The following is a 17,043-nucleotide window of genomic DNA, read 5'->3' on the forward strand; positions in this document are numbered from 1 at the left end:
GCCTGCCTGCTCGTGCCAAGCTACCACGGGGGTGAGCAGGGGTTATTTTAGGAGTGTAGCCCCTTCCCCCTGACTAGACGCAAGGGTCCCGATTTGTCACAGGTACCTATCTATGCCAGCTAGAGACCCCCAAATCTAACAAAGACCCTTCGGATAAGGTGGTTAACAGAATTTTATTCATCATCAAAACAAATTGTGACAGCTCCATACCTGTTGATCCTGCATCAACGTTTGGCATATGTTGGTGCTGAATTCAAGTTGCTTCTTAAGCTGATTGATCTGCTCCTGCCAGTGTTCCTTCTCTTCTACGTATGAGAGCTCAGACACCCACCTATGATTTTCTTGGCGTCTCATACTAATATTTTGCTGTTGCCGTGTCTTACTGGAAGGTCGGTAATTGCCATCCGCTGAAAAGGGGCGCTGATTCTTCCACCTTAAAAGTTTTATAAGTGATAAATTATAAGTATTGAGCTTCAGTCTGCAACTCCTTACAGTGCATATCAAAACAATGAAAATGTTTCAGGCAAACGGATAATGGATATTTTTAAATATGAAAGTATATTAAAAGTTTGTTTGCATCACTTAAGAAACATCACCTGAAGGCTATGAATCTTTAATAAAATACATTTAGCTTATCTTGAAGCATCATGCAGATGATGAAAAAGGTATTGACTTATAATGATAGTTCTCCATCTTAGAAATCTGTGCTGAATAGGAAAAAAACCCTTGCCAACACGAATTGATGTTTTTAGTGTTTTTAAAGTGTTGCCATTTGTCTACTTCACAATTTTGAGGACTTTGAAGAAAAATCATCTGCAATGGCAAAGGTACTAAAAAGTGCACTTGGGTAAAGAAGTAACGCTCTGAAAAACAATTTGCTATGGAAATTACACCAGGCTACCCCTCATCCCCCTATGCCAACTTTCAAAAGAGCCTAAGGGTTCTGTTCCAACAAATATTGGTCAGTGGTTCAGTGCTGGAACCTATGGAGCTGGTTTGGCCATACTGTTAAGTTAGTGCTCCCACCTGCGTATTGTCATCAGATACCTTTTTCTTGTTCTTAATAGACACCCCACTAGAACACCAAATACAAAGCAAGCATGACTTCTCCTGCTTCCCCAATCTCATTGTTGGAGGTTGCTTGCTGTAAATTTTATAGTGTAACCTGTCCCTTTGGTTGGCTCCTACGTCTTGTTCTGCGCCTTTACAGATGCTGGCGATATACCCCCGTATATTTTGACCACTAATTGTTCAATTCTTCACTCAGGAGGGAGCATGTGTGATTCATGCAAGTCTGGCTAGATGGTTACACCTAGCCTCAAATAGAAAACCAACAAGTTCTTACAAAGCCAAAGAGTGCGGCTTTCAGGTGCTAAAACATGCAAACACCATGTATGCTTATTTGTGTAGCCATGAGTTAGCACAATACAGCCAGACCTATGGACTTTAGTATTGTGTTTTAAATCTATAAATTGTGCCCAAGTATCACAAAGTTGCTATAAGTGAATCATACCATGGTGCAAATATTAACAGCCACACATTCATAATGAAGAAAAATATAGGAAATGTTCATTTCAAGTTTATCAATAAGAATGTTGTGAACCCAGTGTTAATACCAGTAGGAATAAAAAAGCTTAAGTAGTAACCAGTCATGGGCTTTGAAAAGATCAATGAATTAACTACTATATAATTGGTGAGGCAGAACTGTATTCACCATCTCCCCAATAACTTGTGTTTTATTATGCAACTTTTTAAAATGTCTTCATAATCAGCTGTAATGTCAATTAAGCACTTTCAATTTTAGCACACAGTTCATGGTGAGTTATACATAATACATCATCCAAATAATATATGGGCAGCCTGGCATATCTAGAATATAAATTGCCCTCACTGGACAGTAAAGAGCTTTAAAGATCTCTGCATGGTATCCAGAAATTTTCCTCCGATTCTAGTGCCTAAATGTACACAAGCTCTGTTATTTTATCTCCCACTAAAGAAGACATCTTTTTTCCTGGACTGCAGTTAACATTGGTTTATTGTGTTGGTAAAGTAAATTCATGCAGTTTAACAATATAGGAGCACTGTGACTCATTATGGAGATCCTCTTCTGTGAAAACCTCCGCATCCCTGAATATTGCCTTCGGAAACACTGGTTCAAATATGCATCTCTTTAGGCAGAACACATGCACTGCTACCCCACACTACTCCATGTGCACAAAAGGACTGTAGACAGCTGTCCACTGTACACATTACTGGCAGTCTGCTAGTCGCAAGCAGACCCCAGTCCTAACTCTCAAAAGCTGGAGCTCTAGCGTGATAAGCTCAGGCAGAGCAACCTGATATAATGCCACTGTGAAAGGGAAAATAAACCCAGGCAGTGATTAGAAAGAACTAAGAGGGTGAATATTACAGAAGATGGGTTACTTACCAGTATTTTCAGCTTTCCAGCATTGGTATCTTTCATAGATTTATTGGTGATCCTATCACAAAGTGTTTTCCCCTATCTGTTGTATATTAAATTCAACTGCATATCTTCCAGTACCCACTTGTGAATGGCCAAGCTTCTTCTGCTGAGATGGTCAATCTACTCATTCTGTAACCCTAGGACATACTCTGCAGACAGTGCTCTGTGGTGCCACAGATCTTGAGCATTCTGTGATAAAATAAGGTACTTTGTAACTCTAAGCTTCCAAATGTAGTAATGTGGTACTGGTGTTGAATGCTCAAAAATGTATTGAGTTTTTATTTGTAATCATTATTTTAAGTTCTGGAGTATAGCCTTTGAGCTCGAGCAGTTTAATGTGTACAGAGGTTTGCTCCTTCATCCATAAGCTTTTTACATGAAGATCCCGTAAATGTGCTCCCCATCCTGACAGAGGCATTTCATATGCAAATCTGAGGCTTTCGAGGATTTGCAACCTGATCACTCAATAGGTTCCTTCTTTTCTTCCACCATGGAATAGCTGCTTTCACCTGTGGTGCGAAGGACTCTATATTTTCCCACTCTTCCTAATATTCCCTCATCTATTCCAATTGAGTCGTCAAATGTTAACTACGCTGATTTTCAGTCAACAATGAAGTATTAATAAAATGCAGTAAGACATCGTCCCGGGCAATGCTATTACTCCCCAGACAGTTGCTACTTGTTTCGATCAAATAAGTTAAGCTAGACACATAAGCTTGCTTCCCCTGTCCACTGATGAATACACTAATACTTCTGACTAAGCTATCCTGGCTAAAGGAAAATTAAGTCTCTTGTAGGTCAAAAGGAGGATTTTTTGCATTGATTGCCAGGCTCAAACTTGATATGGTATCCATTGTGAGTTTTAGTATTGCTTTGGCTTCTTAAGTTGGCACTCCGATTAGGCAATCATCCAGGTATGACTAAATTGTGCAGTCCTTCTGAAGGATTCCCGCCACAGCATTTAGTAGAGATTCAGGGAACAGTTTAGTCAGAAAGGCAGCAATTTGAATTGAAAATTGCATCCAACTACCATAAAGCTAAGGAATTTCTGTGCTGCACATTAATCACAATGTTGATGTAAGCATCATCTAGGTCTAATCAGGCCAAGAAATGCCCTTGTCTAATGAACGTGAGAATGTCTTGAAAGGCAATCATTCGAAATCATAGCTTTTTTAGATTTTTTTTGAGGTGCCTCATATCGAGCACTGAACATCACTCTTTAAATCTGTTTAGTATGAGAAAGAATATGGAGCAAAATCTCAGGCAGCTCTATGAGACGGGAACCTATTATAAACCACTGTTTTCTAGGAGCGTGACAATTTCCACTAAGTTTTTAGATGTTTATATCTTTCCTTCACTGGAGGATAAGAAAAAGATATTTGTGAGAATTCTAGCATGTGCCTATGCTTGATTACATCAAGTACCCAACTGTCCGTTGTTAAATTCTGTCAAATTTGCAATAAGGGGATATATACTGCCTAACAATTGAAAAACAGAGTTGACATCTGAGTTTCTCTATGTTTTGGCCATTGTTTACTTAATTGGGGTAGCTGCCCTTTTTATTGACCAAAACAGTGATATTGTAAGCCATACTGGTTGTACTGCTTGAACAGATGATTACTAGATGTGCGTTGAAAAGGCTTCGGATTTGTGTGCTGAAAAGGCTTCCGATTTGAGTGTTTATAATATTTGAATGGAAGATCTTCCTGCAGAGGGAATCATAATTTTGCAGTGCCCGTATCGGCCTTTTTAGATCTCGCCTACGCAGCGCATGCGGTGCATAGGAAAAAGACCTGTAGCAATCACTACGGTTTTTGTCCCAAAAACGTGCACGCGTTGCATTGCCTTCAATGGCAACGCATGCACGTTTGGAGATTCCCTTGCGGGAGCGAGCTTTCAAACCCGAAGCTCTCCCACATGGCAAACAGGCTCATTGTCTGCTCCCCTTGAGGCTCCGGCCAGCAGAAATGCAAAAGCAAAGCCTGGGCTGGCCTGACTGCACCCCACCGCTGCCCTCGCAGCTCATAGTAATTCGAGCACTTCATGTGCGCCATAAAATGCCCCCTCCTTGAGTTCGCCCTGCGTGGCAGACTCGTGCGAGATGCCCCCACCCCCAATGCAATAGGTATCGCATTTACGTGACTTTGGCACTGTAAATGACAATGCCTTTTATTTATGTTTTTGAAACCAAAACATTAATAAAAAGCATTGTCATTTAAATGCCAATAGCTCAAACTCGCATAATTCGAGACCTATTGCATTGCAAGTGCTTGGTTCTTTTGTCACCAGTCTCAAACAAACAACAGCAGGCGGGGTTAAAGGGTGACTTCCTGTACTCCAGAGCAAAACTATCATAAGCAGCTGCTTCCCAGCCACCTGCCGGAGGGATTTATGGTGACTATTGGCAGAGGAAAGAACGGATGCAGGGAATCATTGGAGTCCAAATACTTTTTTGCATACAGGTGCGTTAAATAAGGAATCGCGTTGGCCTGACGGTACTTTGTGCACATTGAAGTGCACAAACAATTCATTGTACGAATTTGCCTCGGAAAGCTTGATTGGAACCGATGTTTAAGAAAGAAATACCTGTGAATTTCTTTTAAGTGCGTCACTATTGTATCGCTATACATTTCCCTTGCTTTACTTGTGTGATATTGTGTGCGCCTATATGTTTTATCATCATTATGAAAGGCCCGAAGAGCATATCTTTACTAGTATCAGGGTTATTCGGATTAGGCGGCAACAAAGAACCACATTTTGCTGCAGATTTATCTAAATTATGTGTCAAGTAAAAGCAAATTATGCATCTTAGATTACACTGACATTCAAACTGGAGCCATGTTACTCCAGTAATTAACTAACTATATTGATTTAGACTGCAGTCTTGTTTTAACTTAAAGGCGCTCAGTTTGCATTTTATAGCCAGGTCCTGAAATATCAGAAAAAGGTTTCTCAATTCCTATTAAGTGCTCACTTATAAGCAAACCTGTGTAACCAAACTAAAAAAATAGAAACAAAAGCGCAGGGCCGCCATTTGTTTACTTTTGTTACAATCGCAGCACCCCCGCTTTAGCTGTAAACATGTTAAGCTAAAGCCGGGTGCCGCAATTGCTTTCCGCCGGTAAAGCCTCTGCAATGATGGTTATAGTCAAAACCAAACCAGGAGCAAAGCAGTAGAAGGTCGTTTGCAAAGGTTGCCTGCTTACCTTTCTGTTACTTACTGATGAATTTAAGTGCCAACGTGGTAAAAATGAGGCGAAACATTTACTCAGACTGATACTGTTAACGTGCATACTAGTTAGAACAAAATAAGGTAATATCATCAAAATGTGGCACATTCTGTCACATAATTTGCCTTTTCTAGCCACATAATTTAGACAGCATGACCGTATAATTTAGTCCTTCTGCATAATCTAATTCCAGCAGGCCACCCTGATGCAGGGCGACAGCATAACCCGTGGGAGCAGACTCAAGATGTTCTCCAAAGGCATAGCTGTGCGTGGCCTCATGTCACGTGTACCATCTTCAGCCAATTTTGGCTTTTTTTTGGGTTGCTGACCGCAACTGCTATCTGGGACTTGTAGTTGCACTTTAAAAACAGTAGGTATCGGTTAAAAACTCTACATACAAACTGCTGCTGGCTAAAGCGGCGATAAAGGCTGGAGGCCTCACACACAGCATGTGATAGCTTGACCGCTATGCAATGACTCTGCCCCAGCCCTAATTCCAGTCCACCAGTCCTCTCTCACCTGTATTATGATGCATCTCACTGGAGCAGCACCAGGTGTACAAGGAACGGTACATAAATCATAAATTACAATGTTTGCAGTGCTCCTTAAGTGCTGGTCAGACACACAATTTCTTTTGCAGAGGGTGCCCAGAAGGCTGTTTCCCGCTGACTAGCACCTGTAACTCCATAACTCTGCAGTCTGTGGGAATTCCTGTACAAATGGGATTGTTGAGATGACTGTACTGGAGAGCGAGAGGAGCGAATGATGAGAGGGGGTGGGGGGGGTGGAGGGGGGACTGCTAGTAAACTGAATCAGATGCAATCGGATTTCTCAGCGTGACTTCCAGCTGCTTGTCATTTTCCTTCCAGGCTTTCAGCTGCCACAGCTCTGCTTTCCCGGACATACGGTTTATCACATGAAAAAAGCAGAGTGAACGCCATGCTTTTGTTCTTGTGCACATGTATGTATGATTTGTGCGGAGATATGTACATGAACAGAAAGTAACAGTGCAGAGCTGAATAATAGTTGACCACCCACTGCATTAATATATTATTTATAGCCAATGGCTCTCTGTATGTTGGGAAGTTGTACTTCGTAGCCTTTGAGGCTGGTGGTTCACTAAGGCGTGGTAGCTACTGGCAGAGCAGGGAACAGTCCAGGAAGTAGATCAATGTGGTGCTGTGCATGTTCGGAATAGAAGGGTAGGCGCAATATCTATTTGAACTGCCTCATAACAGCCTCCCCACCCACCCACCCAAGAACTTATTTTCCTTGGTTGCACAGGGTCTCTGACATCCTTGCTATGCCACTGTTCCCATATCATCGGGGTGTGGCACGAGAGCTTATCTGATGCAGAACTTTCACGTTTTCCATGTAGGTGCCTGGGTAGAAAATCCATTTCAGGATTTTTTCTTTGCATTCTGGGATAAGGAGTTCTTCTAATACATTTAACCCGAACTACGAGTCACAAAATTCAAAGAAAAATCCTGAGCTGAAAAAACTACCTCTATATGGACCTGATCATATTTACAGGATTGTTTTTATGTTTTAACTATTTTATTGAGAGATGTTCACATACACCCACCTACAACCACCTGCTTGTGGGATGCAATAAATTAATCATTTGTAGTTCAAAAGGAAAATAACAATAACCCTTTAAACTTCAACTCACCCCCCTCCACACACTACTCCAGTGTACTAATGTAGATGAGAAGTATAAGCCATCAACAGTGGGCTGCGGTAGGTAGATTTAAAGTAATGGGCTCAGGTTCGGACCAAAGTATTTCTGGCCCGAACGACAAGGGGGGGCGCTAGGTGGCGCACACGCAAGATGGCCGCACTGCCGTGAGCCTCCTGCAGCCTAGCGTTACTATCCTACACTTATCCTGCTCAGAGGTCCTGCTGACATTTAAAATCGATGGCCCGATGAAGGGTTAGACCTGTTGGACACTCGCTGAAAAAAATCAGCCGATTTGGGTCACTGCTGCTTCCGCTGTGACATTGCAAAGACCCGACCGGAACAGAGACTGGAGCGGTATGGTACCCTGACTCGGCCATCAGCGCTACGCAAGTCCGCTGCTCGACACAGGGCAACTAGGCCTTATGAAGCGGACCAGGCGGAGGAACAGGAGGAGACGGCTCGGTTCTCACAACTGACAGCGGTGGCGTGCTAGAGAAGGGCACTGCCTACTAGCTGCCTGTGAGGTGCAGTGGCAGTAGCAGCGACGCATACATGCCAACATTTCAGAAGAGCAAAGAGGGAGATTTAAAAAAAAAATCGGGAGAATAGGTCCTTGAATCGGGTTACTGGAATGTATGGGCTTTGGAAGTGGCTGCTGCAGGATCGGACATTTGAAATACAAAAGCAAGCTTGTTTTTATACCTTTTAGAAGCATGGAGCGCAATGGCAGGCAGAGAAAGGGTGATGCAAGTGTTCTGGACCGGCATGGCAGTGCATGCTCCCCCCCCCCCCCCCCCACCACGCCCCACTCCCCCTGTGTGACAGCCCGGGCTAAAACAGCTTCCTGTGCACACACACAGCCCCCCCCCCTCCTCCCCCAAATACTTCACAGGTCTTTAAAAGACCATTCCCTTGTTAACCCCTTCCAGGCTGATGACGAGCTGGGCTTGTCATGGAGTAGCCTCCTCGCACGCTGATGACGAGCCCAGCTCGTCACGTAAAGTGCGTTTTCGCAAATCTCAGCGTGCGAGCGGAATAACGCTAGCGCGCATGAGGTTAATGACGCTTTGTTGGTTTTTCACCCCTTCTAGAGCCCCTGCCTGGCCACTCTGACTATTACTGGAAGAATTGGCACTTAACACAATACCGAGCCCTGTCAGCTGAAACCCCGAGGAATCGGGTTTTTGCTTGCAGGAATCGGGAGGCGGGAGACTACCCTTGAAATCGGTCGTCTCACGCCTGAATCGGGAGGGTTGGCATGTCTGGCGACGTGGGATGATAAAGGTGAGCGGCGCTGCATGACCTGCGCTACGGGCGCCCTGAGCACTGTGGCGGTCGAGTGCACATCACCATATGAAGCCTGAATTTGACATTGGCGCTCGGAGAGCTATCGGAGCAGCTGCACTGCCACTCTGTGCCTGGTGACGTTGTTGCTTCGCGCTGGACTACTTGCTAGACGGATCTACTGCCCTGGTGAGTCTTTGGACGTCGGGGCCTGCTGCGGTGGCTGCACTGCTCCTGCTGCCTTGATTACTTGCACCCCGGAGCTGGACTCCCCCCCCCCCCCCCCCCCCCCCTTCCCCGTGGTGGCAGCGGTGTGAATTGTGGGCACCTCGGGGGCAGAGTGGCCCTCTTCATTATATGGTGGGCCCCATTGGTGTTGATGGTAGTAAGGGGCGCGGAGCTGCTGCTGTGTCAGTATCTCACGATTAACAGCTTGGGGGCGTTAGTAAATCCTGGACTGGCGCCACATTGATACGGAGCGCACTGATTGACCCCTTTCCCGCCCACTGTCTTGTTGCTGGAGCGGGTCGCTGAAGCGAAGTGGCGACGATAATAGACGTGCAGTTGTTGACGTCATTGGTGACACTTTGGATCCACACCAACAAAAACTGGTCTGATGAGTGGAGGCCGCCCCCAGTGACACCTTCGACGTTTCGGTATGCCGGGACCCTGAGGTACCATTGCACTATAGCCTGCTGCTCTTCCTGAATCTGCCAGACTGGATTGACCTCCCCTGAGGTAGATGCCCAAGGCTTGGGGCGCACGGCTTGATTGATCTGGACTGCCCACTGCCAACACATTGGGGGTGTGGTGATCGCCGGACAGTTTGTGCACACGGGTGGCAGACACTTTGACATGTCTTCTGCATTGCTAATTCTTCTGCAACCCGCCCCTGACAATTGCTGTGTGTGTCGTCCCCTTCCCTCGAGGGACACGTAGGGAGACATATAGGATAAACGGACATGCTGTGAACTCAGGGCGCTATGGGTAAACCGGACGCACAAGTTACTACTTGTGTAACGATATATCTGTAAGAGACATTAGTTAGTGATAGATTCCTTACCTTAGAACATCCCCAGGCGTCAGACTGGATCCGGAAATTTTTGCGTAGCTACGCGTCTGTCGTCGGCGTCGTGGGCGCCGTGATGACGTCGTCGGAGTACTTAGACGCCGCCTCCACGTGCTGACGTCAGTTCTTAGCCACAGCTTTTCCGCGCCAGAAGCGCTGAGCCGTGTTAAAAACCAACACTGGTGCCATTGAAACTAGGGCCCTGAAAGGGGATGACCTTAACCATAGATATCGGTTCGCAGAACGGGGAGGATGGGTGGGTCGGTAAGGAATCTATCACTAACTAATGTCTCTTACAGACATATCGTTACACAAGTAGTAACTTGTGCATCTGAAAGAGACACGTTCGTGATAGATTCCTTACCTTAGAATAGATACCCCAGCAATACTAACCTCGGTGGTGGGTCTGCGAACCAATAATCACACCAGAAAGTCCTGGAGGACGGAACGGCCAAAGAAGCCATCCCTCCGGACTGGACTGTCCAGGCAATAGTGTCTTGCAAACGTGTGCAGCGAGACCCACGTAGCTGCCTGGCAAAGGTCCTGCAAGGGCACTCCCCGGCCCAGGGCAGTAGTTGTCGCCGTGGCTCGGGTGGAGTGAGCCCGCAACACAACAGGGGGCTCCTTTCTAGCCAAGGAGTAGCATGCCTGGATACACAAGATGATCTATCGGGAGATGGTCCTCTTATGTACCGCCAATAGCCAACAAAGAGTTGGTCATCCACCCGGAACTGGCGTGTGCGATCCAAGTAAAATGAGAGCGCACGTTTTGGGTCCAGACGGTGGAGCCGCTCTTCCTCTTTAGAGGGGTGTGGTGGCGGTAAAGAAGGTTGGCAAAGTGATGGACTGCCCGATGTGGAAGGCTGTGACAACCTTGGGCAGGAAAGATGGCTTAGTACGCAACACAACCTTGTCCGGATGGACAGAAAGGAAAGGAGGAGTACAAGAGAGGGCCTGGAGCTCACTCACTCTCCTGGCAGAGGTGATGGCAACCAGGAAAGCAGTCTTCAGTGTAAGAAGGCGGAGAGGACAGTTGTGAAGTGGCTCAAAGGGAGCGCACATCAGAAATGTAAGTACAAGGTTCAAGTCCCACTGAGGCATCAAAAACGGAACAGGTGGAAATGTGTGAGTGATGCCCTTCAGGAATCGATTTACAATAGGGGACTTGAACAAATATGGTTGATCAGGCAGCCTTAAGAAGGCTGAAAGGGCAGAAAGATAGCCCTTGATAGTGCCCAGAGCAGAGCCCTGCTGGGCAAGAGAAAGAAGGAAGAGAAGAACCTCAGAAAGAGGGGCAGAGAGAGGATCCACAGCCTTTGCTGTGCACCATGCCACAAATCTGTTCCACCTGCAGGTGTATACCGACTTCGTGGAGGGACGCCTGGCTGCCAGAATGATGTTACAGACTTCAGGAGGCAAGTCAAATGGCCTCAACTGTCGCCGCTCAATCTCCAAGCATGGAGGTGGAGATTGGACAGGTTCGGGTGGAGGATCGTCTCCTGTTGCTGCAACAGAAGGTCCTCCTGAAGAGGCAGACGAACCGGGGGATCGACTGACATACTGAGTAGCTCTGGATACCAGTACCTTCGTGCCCAGTCCAGAGCCACAAGGATGACTTGGGCCCGGTCGCGCTTGATCTTCTTCAGCACTCTGGGAAGAAGTAGTAAAGGCGGAAAGGCGTACAACAGACCACAACTCCACTTGTGACGAAAAGCGCCTCCGAGCGAGTATCCCCTTGGAAATTCCAACGGGCAGAACTGATGACATTGCGCGTTCTCTTCGGTAGCGAATAGGTCTAACCAAGGCTCTCTGGGAGAAGTTGGCCTGATATATGATGCTCACTAGTTCTACTGATCACCTTGTATCAGTCCAAACAACCCTTATGGTGATTGGTTGTAAGTCAACCTTATAGACCAGCTATCCTAGTAGCGTGGACAAAAGCAGTCTTTAGGCTAAACTCTTTATGGCATGTGAAGCCAGCTGTTTTACCACATATAACCTTTGAATACCAAATGAAAAGGACACCACACAGGTTGTTATGAAAATAAACAGTTATTTATTAACTAACATACACCTCTGAACTCTTTATGAGGTCAGAGGGCTAAGCACAAGACAAACTCTTAGGAAAAATACGTTTGAGTTGCACGATTTACAATGGTGCCCTAGGGGCACGACAAACCATATACTAAGTAAGTGGAATGTGAAAGTCAATTAAAGGAATGGAGCTGTCCAGAGGTTGTAGGATCGCTGGGACCACGCTATACTAACTTGAGGTAGGTAATAGGAGGCCCACGGAGCGCGTGTGCAGCGTGTGAACTCACACGCGAGATGCGTACAAACGTCTATGGACAGTACAGTTGAAAGAAAAGGTGAGTACGGACGTTCCTGACTAGATAGGATTAAAACGACAATGGAACACGACACTAGGAGAGTCAAGCTACCCTTGAGCACCGAAATGCTCGTGTTACCTCACCCACAGGCTGCGGGTGCATAGGTGCGAAGTCGTGTCGGGTTTCCGCTTCGAAGTCTATGGAGCCTTGAAGAAAGATGCTGCAGGCGACCAGGAGGAAGATGTCCGGTGCAATCCAAGGGTGGATTGGTGAAGAGAAGAACCTGAAAGCAGAGGGGACAATGTTCAAAGTCACTAGCCAGTGACTGGAGTGGAACCAGGAGTGGAACCAGATGTCGTCGTCGCGATCAGGTGAAGGTGGACGCTTGTCTCTGCAGCCACGTGGACCAGGCGGTGTCTTCGACGACCAGGATGGAGGCACGAGCTGTCGCACGCAGGCTCTCGCTGTCGGCGGTGTCATCTCCGGATTCGGGTTCAACAGGCCTTGGCAAAGGCAACCCACGCGGTGAGTGGAAACGGCGTCTCGAGTGGACCAGGAGGGTCCGGGGTGCTCCTCTTTTGGAAGGGAGCAAGGGCCAGTCTGGAGCAACCAGACCAGCAGCAAAGTTGTCGGTGTTCGTCGTCTAGGAGGCCACAAGCCAGCCGGCAAGTGACCAGACAACGCGTCGAGCAGCAGGCAAGCAGAAGGGCCCCACGCAGATCTCGTGGATGCTGGAGGGCTGGTCTTCGGTGCAGGAGCTGCTCGGGTCGGGGCTTCTCAGTCCCCAGAGCACTTGGATGAGGATACCTCAGGAGTCGTGCTGGAGCGAAGTGCTGCTTCTTTCAAGATGGCCGGTCCCACGTGTCTCGTCGCACCCACGGGTCTCAGCTGTGCTGGAGTTGCAGGTAGAGGTCGGTGAGGTCTGGGAATCCGGGTCTCGTCGGGCTCTGAAGTCTGGATCCTTTGCAGGAAGACAACAAAGGGAAGTCGCGGTACGCTGATGGTGCCTGCAGATGCAGGGTGGACACTCCTTGCCCACAAGGGAGATTCCTTCTGTCTTCTGTGGAGCAGAACGTCGAGGTTCAGAGTTTCTTCTTGTGAAGTTGATCAGGATAATCTAATTTGGAATGGGACCAGTGTGAGAAGTTGGCCTGATATGAAGTGCCCACTATTCAAGTGATCACTGTGTATCATTCCAAACGACCCTTATTGATGATTGGTTGTAAGTCAACCTGTTAGACCAGCTATCCTAGTAGAATGGACAAGAACAGTCTTTAGGCTAAACTCTAGAGGGTGTGTTAAGCCAGCTGTTATACCATCACATATACCCCTTGAACACCAAGTGAAAGGACACCACAAAAGTTTTTATGAAAATAAAAGGATATTTATTTAGAACACAACAGCCCTGGACTCTTTATGAGGACAGGGCGCTAAGCACAATACAAAGTTCTTAAAGAATTTCTGAAAGTCGCACAATTTACACAAATGCTCGAGGGGCACGAAAAACCATATACTACAAAAGTGGAATGCGAAATACTTGCAGGTAAGTAACTAGTCTCAAAGGCTTTAGGATCGCTAGGACTGGACTACTGAACCTTCAGATTACGAGCAGGAGGCCTAGGGAGATCGGGTGCAGATTGTGCACTCTCACGCGGGATGCGGGACAAAGTCTATGGATGCTAGATTTCGTAAAGTTAGTGTTATCGGACGAATCCGACTAGGTAGAGCTGAAACGAAAAAGGATCTGGACACTTAGATAGTTAAGCTATGCTGGAGCACCGAAATGCTCAGGTTACCTAGCCCAGGGGCTGCGGCTGCACAGGGCTGAAAAGACGTCGGGAATCCTCGTTGCAGTCTATGGAGCCTGAAAGAAGAAGTTGCTGGCAGGCGACCAGTGATGAAGTTCGATGTGATCCAAGCCTGGATCGATGATGGAGGATACCTGTAAGCAGAGGGGACCAAGTTCTGAATCACTAGCCAGTGATTAGATGGGCACCAGGCTGGCACCGGACGAAGTCACCTCGACCAGGTGAGTGGGCGACGCTGGGCTCTGCAATCTCTCGGACCAGGAGGCGTTGTCGGCGACCAGGATGGAGGTGTGAGCTGTCCCACGAAGGTATCTGCTGTCGACGTCGCTGGACCCAGGATTGGGGCAACAACTCTTGGCAAATGCAAGCCCACGCGGTGGACTCAAAATGGCGTCTGGAGTGGACCAGGAGGGTCCGGGGTGCTCCTCTGTCAGAGGGGAGCAAGGGCCAGTCTGGAGCAACCAGACCAGCGATGAAAGTGTCGTCGTTCGTCGTCAAGAGGGCTACAAGCCAGCAGGCAAGTGGCCGGACAACGCGGTGAGCAGCAAAGAGCAGAAGGGCCCCACGCAGATCTCGTGGATGCTGGGGGGCTGGACTTCGGTGCTGGAGCTGCTCAGGGTTAGGGCTTCTCAAACCCCATAGCACTCACTCTAGGATCCCTCGGCGGTCGTGCTGGATAAGCGTAGTGCAGTTCTGAAGATGGCCGGTCCCTCAAGGTCTCGTCACACCCACGAATCTCAGCTGGGCTGATGATGTAGGTAGAGGTCAGAGGTGCCAGGGAAGCCGGGTCTCGTCGTGCTGGTCGGTCTGATTCCGGAGGAAGGACGTGCAGCAAACCGCAGGGTTCTTAGTTGGTGCCCGCAGATGCAGGGTGACTACTCCTTAGTCACAAGGGAGAAATATTGAGAAGAAGTCGAGAGTTCCTTTCGTAGAAAGTAGTTTCAGGATTCAAAGATGATCTAATTTATAAGGGTCCCCGCTCCCACCTTTATACTAAAGAAAGGGGCTGGTACGGGACTAGGCCCTGCCCATGGGTGGGACCAGGAAGGGGGGTGGTTACACCCCTCTCCCATGCCGGACTTTCCCCAGCTCAGGGGCTGGTGTACCCCTGGAACTGGTTCAAACTGGCAGATGCACAGTGAGCACCATGGTGCCACTTGCAGTCACCTTCCTATTCAGCCCTGCCTACCTAGGATACACAAAACCCTGTCTGGGATGGTGCTAGCACCGCCCCTGACAGGAAACCCTTTGTCCAAGCTCCCCTCGCTGGAAGGACTCCCAGCTGCAGGGGGTCAGACTTGTGTCTGTGGTGGCAGCATCCATTTTGTGATGCTGAGGCTCGAGTTAACTTTAACCGGGGTTCACAGTTACATGCATGTCGTGTCCCTCTAGAAGGGTGGAATGCTAACCCCGTCGTCAGAATTGGCGAGGGGTTAGTATTCCAATTCGTATGACACCTTACTCGACATGTTTTGATAAAGCGATACCAAAGACAGCAAATAACCGCGAGGATTATAATGCACTTAAGAGTATATGGTACGCGTTATCATAGAACAGCTATTAGGACTTGGTTCCGCAAGCTGCAGACGGGCTCAGCTCATGACAGAGCACCATCTCACACGATTCCAAGCACTCTGCCTTCAGGATTGTTAAGGCCTGCCATAGGAGTGACTGATAGGAATACATGTGTCTATTTTAGGGTTAGATATAGGTATACTATATCTAAAGCAAAGGGTGATTACACCACCTTGCCCCAGCTGTCGTGCAGCCAGTTGTGTCAGATTTAGATGCTGCAGCCCCTGGTAGGCCCTGGGTACACCTATGCCCTGAGTTACAGGGTCTGATAAGGTGGCTCAGTATCCAATTAGATATGTACCTAAGGTACATGGAATCCATTTTACAGAGAGAGCAGTAGGCCTGGGGCCCTGAATAGCAGGGTCCCAGGTCACTAAGTCGGAAAACCAGCAAAACACCAGGCAAAACGTTGGGGGCAACCATAGTCAGGTATCCACCCTCCTACATACTATATCTACAGCAAAGGGTGATTACACCACCTTGCCCCAGCTGTGATACCAGCCAGTTATGTCTGTTTAGATGGCCAGCCAGGGGTGGCATAATACATGCTGCAGCCCCTGGTAGGCCTTGGGTGAACTTATGCCCTGGGTACCTATGGTACACTGTACAAGGACTTACCAGAGTGACCCAATACCAATTGGTAAATGCACCTAAAGTACATGAGTGTCAATTTGGAGAGAGAACAGCTAGGCTGTGGGTCTGATTAGCAATCCCACAGCCAGGGAAAGTCGTAAACCAGTGAAGCAAAAAGCAGAAATCTGGGGTGACCATAGGATTGCAGACCCTACTCTCCTATAGCTTCTTGGCTGAGCAGAGCAACAATTTGATTGTTCCACCTCGGGAAGTGCGAAAGGGTATTTGAAGGAGTTGGGTAGCCCCAGTGGAATAAAGGCAGGAAATTGCAGGATGTTTGTTTGGATAATTTCATCTATACAAGAGAGGACTGTACCCTGTATCGCTATAGGTTTGGGTATCACCATAATAGTTAAATCAAGGGCCCCCACTGCACACACCCCCCCCCCCCCTCCAACAGTCAGCCAATTTAATTGGGGACCAGGCCTGTTGTTGAATGGGCTTGAAATACCAATAGAGTGTTATCTTGGTTAAAGTTTCCCTGTCTGAACGTCTCATTGCAGAGGTGCACATGAGATGAAATAGCGCTGCCCAATCGAACAAGTTACTTACCTTCGGTAACGATATATCTGTAAGAAATAGTAGTTAGTATTAGATTCCTTACCTTAGAATATCCCCAGGCGTCAGTCTGGATCCGGAAACTTTTGCGTAGCAGTACTCTTGCGCATCGGTAGGCGTCGTCTGCAGCTCCGTGTCCATCGTCGGCGTCGTTGGCGCCGGGATGACGTCGCGGGAGTACTTAGACGCCGCCCTCGCACACTGACGTCAGTTCTTATACACAGCTTTTCCGCGCCAAAAACGCAGAGCCATGTAAAAAACCAACATTGGTGCCATTGAAACTAGGGCCCTGAAAGGGGATGACCTTAACCCTAGATATCGGTTCGCAGAACGGGGAGGATGGGTGGGGCAATAAGGAATCTAATACCAACTACTGTTTCTTACAGATATATCGTTACCGAAGGTAAGTAA

General features: G+C 47.6%; 1 protein-coding gene across 8 annotated transcripts in view; it reads right to left on the minus strand.

Annotated features, from left to right (window-relative positions):
* Nucleotides 1-17,043, minus strand: part of PCM1 (pericentriolar material 1) — a 1,333,387-nt gene that overhangs the window by 893,749 nt on the left and 422,595 nt on the right. For all 8 annotated transcript variants that reach the window (XM_086962572.1, XM_086962571.1, XM_086962570.1 and 5 more), the window contains exon 19: nt 211-433. In XM_086962572.1, the coding sequence (XP_086818698.1) occupies nt 211-433 (223 nt within the window). The remainder of the gene's footprint in view (nt 1-210; nt 434-17,043) is intronic.

This window comes from Lissotriton vulgaris, chromosome 3_1, assembly GCF_964263255.1.
Source record: "Lissotriton vulgaris chromosome 3_1, aLisVul1.2, whole genome shotgun sequence".
Lineage (NCBI taxonomy): Eukaryota > Metazoa > Chordata > Amphibia > Caudata > Salamandridae > Lissotriton > Lissotriton vulgaris.